The following is a 21,621-nucleotide window of genomic DNA, read 5'->3' as shown; positions in this document are numbered from 1 at the left end:
CATGGACTTACTAGTAACTGTAAGAAACCCTGCCTCAGTGTAGTAGGATCTGAAGGGCCACAGGCTGGTTGAATCTGTTTCAAGCTGACTTCACAAAACCCAGTCCAAAGCTGAACCTTTGCAACATTGTATGTGGGATGTCCTTTAGGTTTCTGATTCTGTAGTAGCTGAGCAGTGCAGCTGCGATGCACTGCCAAATTGAAGCAGTTGCCAGTAAAGTTGTTAGCATTTTATTTTATTTTTAAAGAACTTATATTTTTGGTTTAGTAAAACCCTGTAGTCTCAGATTAATGACAAAATGATTCAAACTTAGGTCTTCTACTTCTATGAACACTTCAGTCCAGTCATGTCCGATTCAGTTAGAAGGATAATAAACAAAAACATCTTAAGGATATTCTAACAAAAATGTTGCTGATAAAACTGAGGCACTTTAAAACCTGTGTTTGCTCTCATGACAGTAAGACAATGTACCGCAAATTTCAAAATGACTCTAATTCCCGGAATTACATATCCTCAAATTACCAAATTATATTTTCCAGTGTTTAACTGCAAAATTTAGAGTTTATACCTATTAATTGTAAGTTTGATACCTTCTTAGTTTGGTAAAGCAGCATCAACAGCAAACATCTTTCTAATTAACAAATGCTGAATCAATTTACGTGCAAAGATTTCTGGAAGTCTATGCAGAGAATGGGACGTGGCATAGTGATGGGGACGTCATCTGTCAAGAAAACAAAGCATTTTCATGAAAAGAGACCTACAGTAATGTCAACAATAGAAAAGATAGTGATTGTGGAAGCTGAACTATCTACTAGAAAATAAATAACAAAATAATATTTGATACGGTTTTTAGAAACAGAATCATTAAAAAAAGAGAGGGAAGCAACTAAAGGTCATAGGCAAGTTTCAGTCTATGTAAGCCACATTATCTCTTGTGTGGTGCCCAGAGCTATGAGCATCTAATGAGGTATGCACTTTATCTGTAAATTTCGGCTCTTTCTATGAGGGTGATGTTTGTTACAGGCCACTGAGAGATTCAATTAATAGCGATCTTTTGCTGTCAATAGTCTAGACATGAGTGCCTTCTCAAAAGCTTTACAAGGGCAGATGGAACCATAAGTGATTGATGGTACCTTTGACAGGGAACACAAAAATTAAAGAAGAAAACTGAGACAACCCCAAGCACTAATGGCCTGACAGAAATAGAGGAAGCCTGTTCTAAGGCATAAGTAATCTTTACTGCCATCAGCAGGAATGGCAGAGTGAAGACCCCTGAAAATCCTCTCCTCCATAAAAGCAATGAGGACAGTGACAAAAATGGTCAGAATCAAGTTTTATCAGAACTCTGGAAATTAACTAAAGGCTTGCAGCAATCCGGGGAGTGTTTATTCAAGAAAAATGGAGCAATCTTGGTAATAGCAGAGAGTTACGTGGCATTTTAAACCTGTCCTTTTCTCACGTCCTACTCCCCAGTTCTGTGGCGGCCTTGAAAACCAACGAACTTCAATCAGGGTGAAAACCAGCAGCCTCGCAGCCACTGAAGGGGGCAGAAGAGGGTTGGAGCTGCTTCAAAGTTCCACTCCCAGAAAAACTGTTATTATTTGACCTGTGTGGTGATTCCATGGAAGACTCCACTCACATGGCGTTCTTATTTAACCTGACCTGGCACTCACCCAGTGAGAAAAGCCCTTTTCCCAGGGGCATTTGTCAAAAATAATCAGCTGCAACTGCTTAACATCACCCCTGCCTGGGGCTGTGAATAACAGAGCAAATAATAAGCAAATCAAAAAAACTTAAAAGGAAAAGCCAGGGGATGTGATGTCCAGAGGGGGTTTCGAAACACACTGACATATTCCTGGGAATCTAGAAGGCCATGTGCATGCAGAGGGACGTGTGCCTGTCCAGGCCGTGCACCTGTTCAGTAAACATCTAAAAGGCCCTTAGCTCTCATCTCCGGCTAAATCTGAGGTTTTGCACAAGCAGGAAGTGAAAGTAGAGATGGAAGTTGTACGTGATCTGAGCATTAAAGGCATGCTCCAATATGCACATAGGACTCCTCAGAAAAGACTGAGAGATTTATTGGTTCTACGCATTTAAGGAAATCTCTGTTCAATCATTAGCTGACTGCTAAGCTAATTTGGTAAAGACTTTACTTGCCATATGTACAAAGTGCAGACTTTACTGAATTTTTTTCTTATTTTTTATTGAATTGAAGTAGATTTACAATGTTAGATTCAGGTGTATAAGCAAAGTGATTCCGTTACACATATATATAAATACAATTTTTCCTTTTCAGTTTCTTTTCCATTATGGCTCATTACAAGAAACTAAATATAGTTCCCTGTGCTATACGGTAGGTCCTTACTGTTTATCTATTTTATGTACAGTAATGTATAACTATTAATCCCAATCTCCTAATCTATCCCTCCCCTCCATTTTCCCCCCGGTAACCACAGTTTGTTTTCTATGTCCGTGAGTCTATTTCTGGTTTGCAGACTTTATTGAATTAATTAAGAAAAATCACTAAACAAACAAACAAACAACAACATCAATAATAAATCCTGAGCAGAGAAGAGTAACTGATTTCTAGAGCTGTCACATTTATCTTTAAAAGTATATTTAAATGTCTAGTTTTTAACAAAAGTTGTGACACATGAAAAACACACAGGAAAAAAAGCAATTAATAGAAACTCTCCCAGCAAAGGCCCAAACATTGGACATACTAGACAATGACTTTAAATCATCATTTTAAATATGTTTGAAGAAGTAAAGCAAGTCATTTTTAAAGAACTAAAGAAAAGCATGAGAATGATGTCTCACTGAATAAAGAATATCAATAATGAGCCAGAAATTATGAAAAATAACCAGACAGAATTTCTAGTGTGAAAAGTAAAAGAACTGAAATTAAAAATTCAGGTAGGGAGGGTATTGCCCAGTGTTAGGGTGTGCACTCAGCATGCACAAGGTCCTGGGTTCAATCCCCAGTACCTGCATTAAAATGAATAAACCTAATTATATACCTTCCCAAATAAATAAATAAATAAAAATTCACTGAAGGGGCTCAGCAGGAGATTTGAGCAGGCAGAAGAAAGAATAAGCAAACTTGAAGACAAAAATTGAGACTACTTGGTCTGAGAAACAGAGAAAAAAAAAAGAATGAATAAAAATTAACAGTGCCTCAGAAATCTGTGGGACACCACAAGCACGCTAACATACACATAATATGAATTCCAGAGGGAAAGAAAAAGGCAGAAAAATATCTGAAGAAATAATGGCCCCAAACTCTGAAATGTGAAGAAAAATATTCATCTACACAACCGAGAAGCTCTACAAACTCTAAGTAGGATAAATTCAAAGAGATCTGTACCCAGCTATCTCACAAACTGCCAAAAGACAAAGGAATCTTGACAACAGACAAGCAGCTCATCATGTATGATGGATACTCAGGAAGATTAGCAGTTGGTATCTCATCACAAATCAGAGGCCAGAAGGCAGTGGAATGACGTATTCAAAGTGATGAAAAAAAGACTTTCAACCAAGAATTCTATATTCAGAGAAGCCATCCTTCAAAACTGAAGAAAAAGCTAAGATATTCCCAGATAACAAAACCTGAGAGAATACATTGCTAGGAGACCTGTGTTAGAAATACTAAACGGAGTCCTTCAGGCTGAAATGAAAGGACACTAGACAGTAACTTCAATCCACGCGAAGAAAGAAAGCGCACAGTTAAAGGTAACCACAAAGCAAACATAAAACACAGTATAAATGTGGGTTTTGGTCGTAACTCTTGTTTTTATATTTCCTAACTTAAAAGCCAACTACATAAAGCACTAATTATTAATGTGCTGATAGGTGTACATTTCAGGAAGATATAATTTGTATGGCATTATCAGCACAAAGAAAGGGAGAGGGAATTAAGCTACATATAGAGGCAAAGATTTGTACACTATTATAAAGTTGATACTAAGATTAAGGTAACCACTAAGAAAATGACTTTGAAAACTATGTATGTATGTATGTACATAAATGAATTAAAATGGCACACTAGAGAGTATTTACCACAAAAGAGGGCTATTGTAGGTTGAATTCTGTGTCACAAAAAGATACGTTGAAATCATCATCCCCGGTGCCTGTGATATGGCCTTATTTGGAAATAGGGTCTTTGCAGATGTAATCAAGTTTAAATGGGGTCATACTGAATTAGGGTGGACTCTAATCCAATGACTAGTGTCCTTATAAAAAGGAGGAAATTCAGCCACAGAGAGAGGAAATCAACATGTTAAAACTGAACAGAGATCACAGTGATCTCAGCCAAGGAATGCCAAGGACGGCCAGCCACCACCAGAAGCTAGGAGAGAGGACCAGGGCAGGTTCCTCCTCAGAGCCTCCAGAAGGAATTAACCCTGCCAGCACTTTGACTGGGGACCTCTGGTCTCCCAAACTGTAAGAGAATAAATTTCTGTTTTTTTTAAGCTACTCAGTTTGTGGCACTTTGTTACAACCACCTTAGGAAACTAATATAAAGGCAGTGAAAGAGGAACAGAGGAACCAAAAAAATAACAAAGATCTGTTGAGTGGGAAAAGGAAGCTGGAAAATACAGTAGCAAATTAATGAAAAGATTAATGTCTGAAATATCAAATGATCCGTATTTAGGCTGATATTCCAGAGGACACTACACAATAAAAATTGACATAAAGCTTGCTTTTTAGAGCTATTTTAACATGTGACTATGAAAGTTATTTCTTTGGTGCCATATATGAGAGACAGACCGATCCACAATATTTTCTCTAATCAAACAGTACTTCGCATGTAGCAAACTTTTCACAGTGATTTTTAAAAACAGAAAAATTCATGCTATAAAAAGAGACAATTTTTTGCCCCTAAACTAATGAACTGGAGAACTTACAGTACTACTGTAAACAGTTTGACTTCTCTGGTCCACATGCAGCATCCTCTGATGCTAAAAATTATTTGTTACACATACACCATTCATGTCCATTATAATCTGATAGTTCTGTTTCAACACATACAAATAAAGGAGTTCTTAATAATTAAAAAACCCTATGTTCTCAATTTAGGACACAATCATCATTTACTGTTAAATGACATTAAAGAGCTCTGGACTTAAAATTTGAAAGCTTAACATTTTCATGTGGGTTATTTTTACAGTAGGCAAAGGAAGATGTGGGGAAAAGAACAGATGCATATTAGATCTAAAAACAATACACTATTTAGTAGATTAAAAATAAATAGAAGCAAGCTAAGGAACTACATTTTACTCTCTGAAAAATATGCAGAATGTCCCTCAACTATTCTATGAACCATTAACTTCATTACCAACCTTTCTGTTCTACACCATGAATCACCTGAAAATTCCATTACCCACCTGATATAAAATATGAAGATTTCATTTTACTAAGTGCTGAATTAGCAAGTGCCTAGGGTAGCCTTTCATAGGCTATCAGAGCAAAGAAATCAATATAGAAATGATCCTAGTATCAAAAGAAAAGTATAAAGGAAAAACTGCACCAATTGCCTTATGTGTTGGCCCTTCTCCGTGCTTATGAGGGAAAGTCAAAAGCAGCTTTTCTCAATGGTTTGAACATAACTGACTTCCTAAATTAATGAGGAAGATAAGGCCCACAGACAGTGTATTGTGGAGTTTGAACCATACTAATTTTGACAGGTGGCATGGAAGCCTTCTCAGCTACTCCTGTGAAATTAAGGATTCAGGGAATGGCAATGCGAAATGCCTTTTAAGATGCAAATTAAACCATACACATATCTCATGCCCTCCTTTATAAACTGACATGTACACGAGAACACTAAAAGATGAAGTAGGAATATTTGTACTCCACAATGAAAATATGTAAATTTCCAGGCTTCCAGTATTTCATATAATTCTGAAATATTAGAGTATTCTGCTTTGTTAAAAGATACACACACATACAATTCCATATATTGCACTATGACATCAGTTTCTTTATAAAGCATTTGCTGAGGCCTTTTCACTTATCATCTTGACACACATTTTATCCCTATGTCCCTATGTTCTTTTCCTCTCAGGAAAATGGCCATCTTCTTTTGGGAAAGAATATAAATATGTCACTGGATTTCATCAGCAATATTCAATAACTAAGGCCAATGGCAAGAGAAAAAATGATGACATTAGTGGTTGTGAAGTTCAGATAGTTTTTACCACAAAGTGGATTAAAGCATATTATGATAACCAAAACCAGTTTGACCATTTATACTCCTACGCTGGGTCTAGACTGGTAATTTAGAAATTGTAACTGAGGGCATCAGTGAGGCCAACAGGTCAGGCCTCTGTTTAAATTATCGATGGCCATATAAATAAAATTTTAAAACAAGGTATTTTCCATTGTTCTCCCCAAGAAGACAGAGGTACCCAATAGTTTCAACATGAGAAACATTCATCCACAAAATAGTTCATTTTTCCCCTAAAAACATACCTGGGATGATAAGCATAAAATAAGATTCCTGATGAAACTGAGTATATGGCTGTGAGGACAGCAACAGAGTCACGTGCCAAGATCAACTCTATCTATTCATTGAGTTCATCTCGTTTCTGGGTGCTCTGGCCTGCGTATTATCAGGAGGCTGAATCATCCAGAATATGACAAACTGAATCTCAGTATTAAGAAGGAGGAAGCTATGAACGTTTTACTGGCGGGCTGTTGAGTTCAAGCAAAGCTGAGGATTCTTGGGCAGGGCTGGAGTGTTAGGGGTAGAAGACTGAACAGGAACAAGTGAGGCTCACAGGAACAAACAGGCTGTGATACAAGTATGTGCACACATGCAAATGTTTTAGTACAAGGGCCGGACTGAAGCTTTGCTGATGCTCAGATCCAAATCCACCCAGGAAGGAGCAGAGCTGGCGCTGTGGTTGGCGGGGGTGGGGAGGTAGAACCTGCAACCATGTTTATGCAGAGCAGTATTTCAACTTCATGGTTTATCAGGAGTCAAGTCATTGGGCAAACAGGGCTAGGGCACAGCCTCCATCCTCATCTTCCCTTCCAGGGAGGCTGTTCGCAGCTGAGAATTAGGCCTGATAAACTTTTCATCAAGAATATGAATCCTTTTCATATTTGATGAAGGATTCCTCTCCTGAAATTTTCAGAGAGGCACCAACTTTGGTTTCCTGTTTCTGAGGTTTCACTGACGTCTTGAAATCTATTCACAAGTGCCAGGTTATGAATGAAGTAGAAAAAAAAAAAAAAAGAAAAAAGAAAGAAAGAAAGTGCTGATGATCATAGTCAGTGAGAAACTGGGTGCCAACAGTCACATCACACCACACACGACAAGTCCCAAAAGCTACAGTACACGGAGGGCAGAAATAAAGGATTTTTCTGTCCATTTTCTTGCTCAGAATAAATCATCTAGCATGTCCTTCTATTTACCAAAAGGGTGAAATATTTTGTCCCTAACAGCACAAAACCTCTTTGCATATTTTTCTATTATTCTGGAAAGTATAAGCCATAAGGAAAAAAAAAGTTTAAAGACCCCATGTGAACTGTTGACTTCAGTTTGGAAATTCTGTATTCCTTTGATGAAACATAAGCACAGCAGGTACTGAGTTTGATATTATTTTGACACTATGAGGCATTTTTCAAAAGTCTGCCAAGCCAAACATACTATTAATGTCCATAAATTACCATGCAGCGAAAGTCCTTGACAGATACCTACTTTCTTCTACCAGATAAATTAACTTTGCTAAATATGCAATTAGAGTAGGACTTAAAGTCATTTAAATAAAAGTAAATATACAAAAATCACAGGTGGCAGGAAACTGACTTGTAGTGACTACCAGATTTCTCAACCCAAAACACCTGGAACATCTAAAACATCACTATGATTAACTTTACACAATGTAACATATATAATATATATAATAGCAATATACTAAATGTAAATCTTGCAAAATATTGTACATTTTTAACTCAAGTTAAATAAAATGTAGCATATTAATGTGAATATATGTGTCAATATGTTTCAGCAATATTTTACAGAATATAGTAATAAGTTAAAAGATAACCAATTTGCTTTATTCATATTGTGAGTGTAGGAAAAGTCCTTAATATCAAGCATTTGCACTCCAGATTAATCAGCTTGCTCTCTCTGGACCAGGCTGTAAGTGATGCACTGAAATTCTGATATGAATTTAAGACACACAGGAATCTAAAAGAAAGACAACAGTTCTTTTAAATTATTCATAACACACAGAGAACCAGAACAGCTCTGATAAATAAAATCCACTGATAATTCCCATATCCCTTACTGGTCAATAGCTTTAATATCTTTTCCCTACCAGCCAACCCATAAAACGAAAAACAAGACAAACTGCCTGATTTTAATTTCTCCTCCTTTTCCAGCCACTGCTGACTTCCCCGATGGAGATTATAAAAAGCAGTGAAAGCTAAGAAGCAGGAAGGAGAAGAGAGAGGCTAAGAGCCTAGACAATCTACAAGCACAATAATCAGACAATGAGCTCATTTGCTGTAGGTAGTCCTAAAGATACTATCACTGTGATACTTCAGCAGGGCGAATAACTAAAACACATCCCTTAGATGGATCCCGCCCCCACCGTCCAGAACAGCTCCACAGAAGTGTGACTCATAAGTGAGGAACACGTGTGACAATCATCCACAAACTCTTCTAAAACGAGATGCTCAGCCCGGATATGAAGACAGCTCAGGATATATAAGACACGCAGTCAACGAACAGCTCAACTTAGAGCCATCACATCACTCCACACACATTTATTAAGCGCATGTTATCACAGGCGCTGAAATGCAAAGACCAAGGATACGATACAGCCTCTCCCTAAAGATAACAGTTTTGTGGGATTTAAATGTAAATAAGTAGTCCTGAGGCACCAGGATGAGTGCCGACAGAGATACGCTGGACAGCGCCTGACAGCATGGAAGGAATCTGGGACGGTCTCGTGGAAGACGCAGTATAGGAGAAAGCATTTTAAGTCAGACAAGATTAGAAACGAGTTCAGCTGTCAATTCGTTATGCAATTTGGCCAATTATTAAAGCTTGCTAAGACCTGGCTTCTCAATCAATGAAATAAGGATAATAATTTCTATATGGCTAGCTGATTTTAAGAAGGAAAAGACATGAAGTGTATAAAGCAAGTAACATGGTTTCTAGAAAATAACAGGAACCCGAGAAATTGTACTGGTCTTATTACGATTCTATTACAAAGTCTGGGAAAAAGTTCCCAGTGTTTTCTGGTGCCTGGTTACCAGTAACCATTGTATCACTGTCACTGGCCACATCACCCCTTGGTGGGTTCATATGCATTATGTTCAGTCTGAACTAATATTTTAGCTGTGGATACCTACAACTCAGAAGGCAAAACCAAGCAAGGTAGTTTCACGAGTAATCAAATTCACAAGCTGCTCCACCTAGAAGGTCAGAGTTCATTAAAAAGAAATATGCCAGCATTATTATCTCAGCGATATCAACAGGAAAGCAAACACAGAGGGCAAGTGTCTCTTATTTGCCACTATAGGGGCAAGATATTAGTCAACATAAGTAGTAGCAAATATTAGTATATCTGATTAACTCAGGACCACCAACTGTCATGTGGTGAGTGTGAAATGGGAAAAAGTTAGAGTAAACATAGCAGGAGTATGAAATGGTTTTAAAAAATGCAAGCTACATAGGAAGCATCATAAGGGTAGTAAAGGGAAGAGAGAACAGAGATGTAATGGAAGAAGCATCTTGAGGACCCTGTAGGTCGTGAGCGAGAGCTCTTTATCCTAAGGGTAATCAAGAGGCATCACAGACTTAAAATGAGGCAATAAAAGCTTTTTAAATCTACTGTTTTATCTATTGTTTCTACCTCATATCCAAATTTAGTAAGTATTAGATAAGGTTATCATTTTGTTTCTTCAGTTGCAGGGTGTTTTCCCACCAAATATACACACGTTTGAGGTATCTTTGTCAGCTATATCGTCATTTAAAATAAATCTCATATTGTTTTTAAGGCAGTGACAAGTTAAAAATAGGTTTGTAGACGTTCCAATCAGATACTTGACCTGCCTGCCTGATAGGGATTAAGAATTCTCCCTCCCTTCCTTGTATTCATTACACCTTTATTCAGCATCTGCTATAACAAAGTGCCACACATAACGCCAGGCTCTCGATTAGAACTTAAACGTGCGTCCTGTATTAAGTGTAATATGCATCTTCTGTTCTTAGGAAGATTTAAGAAAACGTATTTTCAACAGATCTAACTTTCCTCGTCATACGTTTAAATAATGATAGAAACTCTGGTATTTTCCTTTAAATGATTTCCCCTTTAAACTGTTCAGTTAAAAAAAAAACTGGTAAAAGAGATGAAAAAAAATTCAAGAGTCAGGTGAAAGTGGAGAGAATAAAATGAAGAGGAAGGAGCGCAGCCCGCTGAAGGCTCTGTAATTGAAGTCTGCAGGATGAAGCATCTTCCAGAAACACAAGAAGGCTGGCTCCTATCAGTACAATTCTCCAGGACACTCACTCACAGCTTCCAAGTAGCTCTCAAGAGTGGCTTCCTTCTATTCCTACGTTTTAAAAAAAACAACACACCACCTGTCATTCACTGGTGTTACTTTTTCCCCTTGTTTTCATCTTTTCTCCTGTTTCCTTTTTTCTTTATTGATGATCTCTCTTCAGCACTTTAGATAAGTCAAGTAATTTCTGCAGAGTGGTCTAAGCTTAGCGAGAGGAAAATGGGGAAACAGCATGCACTGGTGGGTGAGGCTCCCTGGGGGGGCTCTCTTTCCGAATGTTCTTTTTCACACCTGGAAGCCAGGGGTGCTGTGGAGCTCAGGTACCTTTCCTGGTACAGAAGGGTGTGTTTGTGGAACATTGCAGGCTCAAGGCTCTCCCGATAAGAGGAGGATGAGAAGAACCAACAAAGTGTGCAAATCCTGTCAAAGCGACCAAGGAAGACTTGAAAAGCTCCTGCTTCCAGATGTCTAGGTCTTTGATTCTTGTACACTTTTGCTCATTTGTTTCATTTGGCTCTGTTTCCTCTGGACTGCTTTTTCCTTTGGTGTGGTCCAGGGGGACTGGATTACTCCCTGCTTATCAAGTGCAGAGAAATGGGTAGTTTTCTTTGGGACAAACCTCACCCTCGAGGCTCATTTACTTGGTCATCTGGTGTTGCCTCTTCTGGCCACAAGGTTAAGGCATCAAAGTTCAAGACTACAGTGGGCTTTACAATTTATTTCACAAAGAAGCCTCTTCCTTTATCCATCATTTTATGCATTCATTTACTGAGCGACTACTGGGTCGGGCAGGTCTGGAGACAGAAACGACTAGGTACTTGCCTCGTGAAGATGACGATGTAGGAGGGAAGGCCAACGTTACAGATGTCTTAAAGCAAGAATGTTAACAAGCTAATGCTATGACAATCAGAACTTGTTATCACTCTAACCACAATCTATGAACCAAACACCTGGTGCTTTTCCAAGTAAAGTGCACCTTCTGTTGATTTTTAGAAGTTCTTCTGGAGCATCTATTCAGAGGTCAACAACTCCAGTACTGCGTTGGGTACTGAGCATTAGGGTTTGCAATAAAGGCGACATTAGGTTTTGCAATCTTGCAATTAATTTAAGTGCTGAATTTATCCTAAGATGAACTAGGTTACTCATCTCAGAGCCAATACATGATTTTTCCCCCTTGTGTTTACTTCCCACCTTAACTTCTCTGACTCTAGCTACTCATGTTCCCTTGATCCTTGATGAGACTTTTTTAATCCATAGAAACTGGCACGTTATCAGCTGTGTACTGGCAGGGCTTCCTTGTCTTCCTACCAACCATACATGAGCACATCTCCTGGGCTTCATGATGCGGGCCTCACACTTACCACAAACATCCCAGGACTGCTACAGCTCTTAGCATATTTGATTTTTACAGAGAATCTTTTGCTTTTCCAAGTGTTGAGTCAGAGGGTTATGTAAAAATTGACATGCTTGCAACTTATTTTTAAATAGCAAATCATAATTGTCCTACATTGTCCAAAGTACCAAAGTTAACATATAAATCACATGCATCTGTGTAGGATCTGGCTGGGAAAATGTGAGTAACAAAATTGAAATTTCTAAATTTCTTCATTACAGATTTCTAATTAACGATCAGATTGCGATCAACTCTGTTTTCCTTCTAAAACACATTGTTGAGATTAGAGTGGCTTTTCAGCAACAACCTCAACAAGTATAAGCCTTCAGATCAACAGAAACAATCTTTTAAATCTTTGAGCATTCATGCACATTTATGCATTAAATTTCAGTCACTATACTTGCTTTTAGAATTTTGCAATGTTGTTTTTCTGCACAAACTAACTGCAAAGAACACAGCTGATTAAAAATATGTGACTTGTTTCCGTACTTGGCACATGACTTTTTAATGGCATTTATGAGATTTCTTATCCTTAACTATGAGCCTAATATTAAATAATAATCTTATTTCTCAAATAACACTCATGGATCCTAGCATCCTTCCATTTTAATGGATGCTCCCTTGTCCATATTCTTTGCTCATATTTATTGTGTCATTTGTCATCAAGTATCACAGTTACTTGCACACACGTCCACTTTTTTAGTTTAAAGATAAGCTACTTGAAGGGAGGCATCCTGATCCACGGAAGGTATAAAACTGATGCCAGGGCTCTCACATCATCATAACTCCTTTTTCATTGTGAGCACAAGACAACCAAGTGGAAGAATACTGAGCTCTATGTCTCTTTGATTTCACTTCGCCCTTAACTATCCCCAGACAAAGGGGTGAAATTTAAAACGTCCTTAAACTTTACAGCACAGTATCCTTGTAGGTGGGGCTAATTTCAGATAATGCAACGCTCACAGTTGGCTGCAAAATCAATGCAACGTATTAGCAGTCCTGAAACAGACAAGGGTTATAAATGGAGGAATTGGGGCCAATTTATGCAATGGAAAACTGAAGGGCTGCAAAGAAACGAAGAACTGTGACAAGATGGCAAATACTGGAAAACCTCGGCAACATTAATCAACAGTGAGGAAGTGAAAACAAGACGTGCAGACTGACAAAGAAGGGGACTTGAAATTCTCTATCCATTCTTGGTCACGTGGGACCACACACACAAAACGTGACTGTGGTTTTAAATGAAGCACATGTGACGGTGCTGAGGCTGCCACACTGTCCGGAATGGTTCGTGTCTGTGTCGGCAGGGAAATGGGGTGCTTCTCCTTACCTCCAGATGCTCTAAAATATAGGGTGGATTTGTCATGCCAAGCCTCAGCATTGCTCCCTCTGGAATCACTTCAACCAGCTTCCACAGTAGTGTGGGGAGACTGGTGCCAATATCTCTGCCATAAGCCCCTGTGTCTTCGCTGGTCAACCATATCTCACAAACGCCCTCTGTGAATCAAAGGAGATAATTAATAAATCTGTTGCAGAGCTGTTGCCTTCATCACACAGCTGCTCACCCTTTCTAATGCAGTATTTCTCAACACTATTATGCAGGCAGCCTGGGTATTCAATTGCAGAGAAAAAGCAGCTTATCCCACAGTGACACTGGGTTATTAAGTTCATTTTATGAACACCAGAGAGTAACAACAATGCTGTCAATTATCAGTGTATCCTATGGAGTGATTAACATTCACAGCCAATCAGTTCCTCCAGAGCACTCTGATCAAGACTAAAGCTTTAGCCCCAGCACAGAGAATACCTATTTTAATGAACAGCATAAGCCCCAGAACTAAAAACAGTCACTCCACAGGAAAGGTACTATCAACAGTTAACTCACTCATCAGTCTGTCACTAACCCAAGGAAAAATGTCAAGTGTAGTTAAGCTTTAACTCACGTATTATTAATTATAAGGTACCCATTTCTCCTGCAGTAGCTATGCTCATTTGTTGTCTTTATTCAATTAGGAATAGACTGCACTGTATTGCTGCATTCAAAGGAGCTGGCTGCTTTATAAATGAAGTATTTGTGTTAGAAAACTCGTTTACTAAAAATAGGACAGGTTGCACCCTATATTCCATCAATCAGACTTTAGGAAAATGGATATATGTTTTACTGTTATCGTTTTTATAAAGAATCCTGATTTCAAACAGTTCAGCCTGCAATAACAGTCTTTCAAAAATCGAAAAGAAATACTTCTGGATAACCTAGTATTTAACATAAATAAAGCAGAGTTAGCAAGAGCCACCCAAGTTTTCATGGCATACAGAACTTTTCTGAGTGCATATTCAATTAAAGGATTAAAAAAAAAAGAATTTCATAAGGGGAATAAAAAAAGGATTAGCCTGTTTTAAACGGCCAAATGATTCACAAGGCCAAAACAATGAATTGGGCCTGTGAAATTTGTTCATCCTAACGTGATTTGTTGCTTCTGAAGAATCTCAACACACACACACACACACACACACACACACACACACACACACACACACGGCACACAAAGACGCCAGCCTGAACCAAAAGTGTAGTTTCTAGGAAGAGTCCTAAAATTATAATTTTAAATTGGGTTTAGTTGACAGAACAGAAGAATTTCAAAAGTACATTTAAATATTCCTAACCAAGAGAGACAACAAATAAAACACACGGCATCCATGTGAACGTGAACTTAAAACTTACAGAATAAAAAAGCAAAAAGGAAAGATCTTCACTCTCTTTAACATGTTCCACTGAGGTGGAAAAATTTATACTGAAGTTAAGATCTCCAATCAGTATGCTTTCCTTTAGAATAAGAGATATATTTATTTTATCAAAAAGACTAGCCAACCTACATAGAAACGTGTTCACTTTTCCCCACTTGACTATCTGAGACAAGCATATTCTCACTGACACCCATATCGACATGGAAAATACAGGAACAGAAATAAAATTTACTTTTCCCTAATTAAAGAACAGGAGACATCAAAAAACAGCTCCGTTTTAAAAGTCAGCGATAATTTTAGTATGAAAATCAGTACTGATATGAATAGATGGGTTTTCTTAATTTAAAGATGTAGTTTCCAAAATTAATAAAGCTTTACTTAGTTTTAATCATTTATTAAAAAGTTTTAACCTCAAAATACATAACCCAGAATGTCCACAGCTGTTTCTGTAGCTTTGTAGTTTTATAAATATTTTCTATACTCGGAGTAAATATTTTTCTATTAAAAAATAGGTTGCAATTAGTGGTATCATCTGTATTTTAATATTACATATGCCATCATACACTGGACTCAGACAACCCCCCCTTTTTAAAAAATCTTATCACAAAATCCACTCCAGGAAAAGAAATGGCTAAGTAACAACATAAATGGATTTTAAAACGCTCTGAAAGAGGTTATAAAAACAGGACATTATCCATGATTTTCCAGTTACTGGCATTTGAGCAACACAATATGAATATTTTAAAATGAACAGAATAATTTTAATTTATAATTTTTCCATCCAAATGGTTCCACGTTACGCCTTATGTAGAGAGAGCAAGTTCCTGGAACAGTGCCTTGCTGCTGCTAGCTGAATACAGGAGGGGAAAAACCTCTATGAATAGGAATGGAAATAACATAACATCCCTGCAGAAAACAGCAGCCAGCTCTTGAAGCTGCATAGGTGGGGACCAATAGCCCCCTGGTGGGCTGAAACTTCAAATTAAATCACATAAAGAGGAAGCAGCTGTGACACTAAATCAGCAACAACAGGAATAACGGTCTTGACGTCTCCAAGATCAAGGCCACTAAAATGCTCTAATAGCAGCCTGCTCTAAAACACAAGGAAATGAGAAAACTGGTGCAAAACGTGAAATCCTTGGACTTTAGGAGAACCGTGCCTTGTCAATTCAATCCAAAAATTTGTCAGAGATGATTCTGCTCTTAATGTGAGAAAGTTCAGGTTTTGTAAGGTTCTGTTTCAAGCACAGATTCTAATGAGAGCTGATCCCTCACGTGGTTAGGATACAGAGAGCCATTTCGTAGTAAAAGAGAAGCTCCATGTGGAATCCCCACGCCTGACATCCTTTTCTCTGGGAAGCATTGTGATTATTCATAGTGCAAGCCGTTCCCATCAGGTCAGCTTGCAGATGAATTCACCAGGGAGCTGAAGGCTGCAGTCTGTAACCACAAATGGATATTGGGACACATGCATGCTTCTGGCTGCACACTTAACTGGCTATACTTATGGTCAGAGTGCTTGCCCTAAGCACCTTCATTCCAACAGGACTTCAGTTATGAGCTATGTTCCTTTGCACCTTCATTTCTTTCTTCGTCCATCAAACATTTATTACCTACTATGTGCCCCGCAGCTCTTCCAGTTCGTGACCGATATGTAATCATCATTCAACTTCTGTGACCTAAGACTGGCTATGACTCAGGAGCTGGCAAGAGGACACTGACAGACATCCTGGGAACTTCACACACATCCTTCTCAGGGGTGATGGTGGAGGGGTGGGTCCTGAAGAACACAGCTTTAGAAACCAAAATGAAGGGTGGACTGGGCGGGCTTGAAGTGGATATGACGTCAACCCCAGTGAGATAGATTCAGTCTGCACTATAACATGGATTTTGATTAATACGTGTCAGAAAAACAAACACATGAAAATGAAAAGGAGAAGCAGGCAGGAAGAACTGAGATAAGAGGAGTGAATGCCCAGTGAAAACTCCCATGCCTGTAAAAATAAATATGTGCAAAAAAAGAAAGTGGTGGGTAGAAAAGTGGGAGACAGAAAGGAGCTTTTTTTAAGCATCCAAGGAGAAATCTTACCATTTCCTAAAACTTCATCTACCTGACTTTTGTTCATGTTGCTTAAATTATTCAGTCGGACTTTTCTACCGAGCATTAGGTTCGTAAGATCACCTATCATTCTGCTGCTGTACTAATATTGGCATTTAAAAAGGCAGCAAATACTAAGAAGAAATGAAATGCATCTTACGAGGGAAAACTCTTTAAAAAGTTTAGTTATTGGAGTCCATTTTCATTTTACTCAAGTAATTATAAATCAGCCTATGGCTGAAATGCTATTTTTCTCTGAATGGAGAGCAACCTCGACAGCTGGATTCTGATCTCTGCTCCACAGTAATTTGAGATGGCAGAGGATGGAAAAAGTAGAAGACATAAAAGGTTAATAATAAAAGAAAGATAATATTCTCACTAGTATAAGTCTCATGCCAAAAAAAAAAAATCCTTTCTGAAAAAACACACTTTGCCAAAACTCAATTTCAAAGGATTATGACTTACTATAACTTTTCCTGTGTATGAGCTTCATTGTAACAAATTAAAATATGGGTGAAGATTGATTTCATCTGGTCAGAAGTGATAGTTCTCTACTAGCTTTTGCTTTATCATTGGGGAAAATTTCCACCATAATAAGTTGTTTCAATTATTCCATTATGAGTAGAGCCTCTAAAAATACAGATTGTAAAAATATAAAAACTGTAAACAGTGATTAATGGGATCAATAGTTAAAACACACCAGATGGCAAGAAAAGCCACATCAACTAGACATAATAGAAAGAGATCACCTCAAAATCTGCTAACTCTTCCTTCCTCAGAAGATGTGCTCTCTCCCCGCTTCTGTCCTGTACTCTCCGTTACCAGCCTGGCCTTTCCCCTCCTTCGCCAATTCCATCCCCTAGTCTTTCCCCACCACCCACTCCAGCCTTCATCCTCCATTTCCTTCTATGGCCAATAAATAATATGAATTAAATATACATTATTTGTTATGTTTATTTAATATCCATTACATTCTCTGCTCTTAATTCCCCATTCTCTCTTTTAAGGGTCACAGAGTATAGTTACTCAATTTTCATGGGTGCTTTCTCCTTAAAAAATAATCTTGGGCAATTCAGAAATGAATATGACCCTCTGCCTAAACACTAGAAAGGTCACGGAAACTTCTTCAACAGCAACACTTACAATAATACAGATAGTCAGGCTTTGACGTGTTTAGCGTATTCATTTAATAGTGAATTAGACAACAGAACTCTCCTTAGGTCCCTTCTGATCCTATTACTGGACACTCAACGGTTTTACATTTTCCTTTTAGACAAAAAATGACTTAAATAACAGTTTTATTAAGGATAGCCCCCTAGCAGATTAATCAAGGCTATCTTTTAAAGAGCAACAATCACTGACAAATACCCAGGTAACAGGCCACCATAGAAGACAATTATTTATTGGCTAATTCTTCAATTATATCATGTTTATACTACTTTTTCAAACTTAAAAAAAAGTTTATTTGTGACCTGAAGGTTTTTTTCCTTTTTTTTGAACAATGTTAAATTTAAAGAAAAGTTTCAAGGACTATAATGAATACCTGTACCTCCTACACCTAGACCCATGAATGACATTCTGTCACACTGCTGAGCACTCTCCACATTCACAAATACATGTTTTTTTTTGACTCATGTGAGAATTAGTTGCAGACATCATAGCACTTTACCCCTAAATATGCCAGCATATAGCTTCTGAAGTCGAGAACATTCTTCCTGACATTCTCACAACACAACCACTCCCCCAGGCAAATCTGACACTGGACGACACTGTAGTCAGAACTCTGCTTTGGCATATGCTGCTCCCTCTAAGATCCTTCCACTCTTCTTTGCATAATGAATACCTCGTCCAAGAAACTTTTTTGACCAACCAAACTAATTTAGATGCTCCTCTCCTGTGCTTCCAAGCATCTTGTGCAAAATTCTGGGCCACAATGCCTCGTAATTACTGGATTAATTGTGTGTCTCCCGATAGGATGCAAGCATCTCCCAGGCAGAGATGCAGAAACGTTACAAATACACTAGGCCTAGGACCTACTGTGGTGCACAGCACAGAGGAAGCACTCAATAAACTTGGTTCCATCAATCAATGTAGTTAATAAGATTGCGTTCGGTAAAAATGACCCATTACGTTTAATTCAGCTAACAATGGACTTGTTCCCACACGTGTATATGTAAATGTGTCTGTATGTACATGTGTGCATACACACACACACAGTATACACAGGAGTGTATTAGGTTCTGCATTAGGCAATAAGGCAATAGCAACATGAATTTTCTTCGGACAATATGAAAATGCAGCTTGAATGTTGCAAAGTGTGTTGCGTAGTCTCTTCACTTCTAAGCAATTTTGCCTAATGTTCCCTAGTACCCTATAGTGGTGGTGGGACAACACAGCAAGCGAATATAAACCATCTTTTTATTTAAAGGACAGATTTTCCACTTGCACCTAAGTTCAGATGGATCAAGTATCCATAAAACAATGAAGCTTTAAAATGATCTTTTTTAGTGCTTTAATAATAAGAGTTAACAGACAGTATTTCCAGAGCATCCAGACATCCAGGAGTACAGTCACACACAGGAAAACAGTTACTGGCAGAAACTGATGATGTTGCTGCTAAACAAAAACAACCTGTGTAATTCATTTCGTTTGAAAGGTCATAATCAGATAAAAGATTGTTTATTTCCATACTTCTACAAGAATTTGGAAATAATGGAAAGCTAAAAGCAAACCAAACACCACAAAAGGATGACCCGCTTTCTGCAAACAAGGCATCCGACTTCCCAGTCTCCAAAATCTACAATAAGCCTCAGTGAGGCAGATTCCGTTTATCCTCTTAATTCCAGTCTGCTCTGTTCCATACACAGGCTTTTTAAACACCCCTAGAGAGAATCCAGGCAGCCGTGTCCATGAAAGGACCCGCTGGTGGTTCAGTAGGAGTGGGGAGAGACGTTGTTTTGTCTTAAAAAAAAAAAAATCACAACAGGCTTAACTCCCAGCAGTCCAAACAGTACAGATATAAAAGGAAGGAGGAAGAGGAAAAAAGATGGCCAGATGCCTGCAACACAGTACCCGTTCTCAGAAAAGATTAATATGAGCTGATCATGGTGACAGACAGAAATTTATCTAGATTTCAAGACAAACTCAAAGGGCTACAGAATAGTGTAGAGGGGAAAGGAAACTAACGAAGCAAAAGATTTTGTGTTATTTTGGCTAGTGAACTCAATTATAGAATGAAGAAAAAATAGAACTTAAATTTTAAATAGACCAGAACATTTTTATGACTAACAGTTTCTGGTCCAAAAGGTCTTTCTCAAAAGTGACCTCCACCAAATCTACAGTCAAATACGACCTGAAATCCTGTAGTTATAAGGAGGATATTCTGACTTTGAATATAAAACATATAAATTAATATTTCAAGTATTTAAACAACAAACACAGTTTTTTATTTTCTATTATATTCTTATGTTCAATGTCAAGGTGCATTGAGTACACAGTTTAAGTGTCTTCAGACAAATGTAACATTATTCATTCATTGATTCTTTTTTAAAATTTTTAAAAAAAAATTTTGGGGGGGGCAAGATAATTAGATCTATTTATTTATTTATTTTTAATGGAGGTACTGGGGATTGAATCCAGGACCTCACGCATGCTAAGCATGCACTTTACCACTGAGCTATACCCTCCCCCATTCATTGATTCTTTCGCTCTTTTCTTTTAATAAATTTTCTTTTTTATTGAAGTGTGGTTGATTTATAATGTTAGTTTCAGGTGTACAGCAAAGTGGTTCAGTTTATATATATATATATATATATGTGTATATGCAAATATTCTTTCTTTTCAGATTCTTTTCCATTATGTTATTACAAGAAACTGCATATAGTTTCCTGTGCTCCACTGTAGGTCCTTGTTGTCACTCATTCTTCTACCAGCAAGTACTTGTTGAGTATTATTATGTGCCAGACACAGTTCTATATCTCAGAGACAAGATCCCTGTCCTCATGAAATTTATTCAAGTGAGAGACAATAAACTGAGAGATGAAGAATACACTGTTGAGTAAATGTAAATACTAATAAAATGTATGAATGCAGAATAAAAGGAACATGTGATAAAGTGGTTGGGAAAGGACATTACTATTGCTGATAAGGAATAGTCACGGAAGGTTCATGATGACCCGAGGCTGGAATGAACCAAGTAGTAAGCCATGCAGATCAGTGACCCAAAGGAAGAGCACTTGAAGCAGAGGGACTCTAAGTGCAAAGACCCAGCATGAGCATGTTTACAGTTCCCAAGGAACCACAAAGTGGTCAGTGTGGTTGGGGTGAAGTAGGTGAGGGATTTGTGGTGAAAAAGAACTGTAAAATGGGAGCCACTGGTGACAGAAGTTGTGGCAAGAGGCTCAAGCCCACAGAGCAGGACTAAGGGAGCAAAAATTACACTTCAATAACCTATTAACTACTGTATGTGATGAATATCCAAGATGCGTATTATACCTGTCAGTGAATGCTCTCAGTAATTCCATGTTTTAAGATACTTTCATGCTCATGCTCATGAATATTCAAAGCAGTTTCAGGATTCTCAAATCTCTAGATTTGGCATATAAGAAATGGCAGGAAAGGGAAAAACAAGAAATACCACTGTCCAGTCTTTCTTCAAAAAATCGGTTTCTTTCCCTCTTTTTTTTTTTTTTTTTTGGAGAGGGGATTTATATACCTGGCCAAAATGCATGAAACAAAACTCACATATTTAAATAGAAACAAATAAAAGGAACCCAAGACCAGTAACACATTTATGCTTTCTAGATGGCAGCACCTAGAGGGAACGGAAGTGTTGCCTTCTTTTCCTTCTTCCCACCCAGCA

General features: G+C 37.9%; 1 protein-coding gene across 6 annotated transcripts in view; it reads right to left on the bottom strand.

Moving 5' to 3' along the window:
• Positions 1-21,621, bottom strand: part of CDKAL1 (CDK5 regulatory subunit associated protein 1 like 1) — a 538,667-nt gene that overhangs the window by 202,500 nt on the left and 314,546 nt on the right. For all 6 annotated transcript variants that reach the window (XM_010980113.3, XM_010980118.3, XM_010980114.3 and 3 more), the window contains one exon: positions 13,248-13,414. In XM_010980113.3, coding sequence (XP_010978415.3) covers positions 13,248-13,414 — 167 coding nt within the window. The remainder of the gene's footprint in view (positions 1-13,247; positions 13,415-21,621) is intronic.

The sequence above is a fragment of the Camelus dromedarius genome, chromosome 19, assembly GCF_036321535.1.
Source record: "Camelus dromedarius isolate mCamDro1 chromosome 19, mCamDro1.pat, whole genome shotgun sequence".
Classification (NCBI taxonomy): Eukaryota; Metazoa; Chordata; class Mammalia; order Artiodactyla; family Camelidae; genus Camelus; species Camelus dromedarius.
The sequence above is the reverse complement of the archived record's forward strand: the minus strand, read 5'-3'. Positions and strand labels throughout refer to the sequence as shown.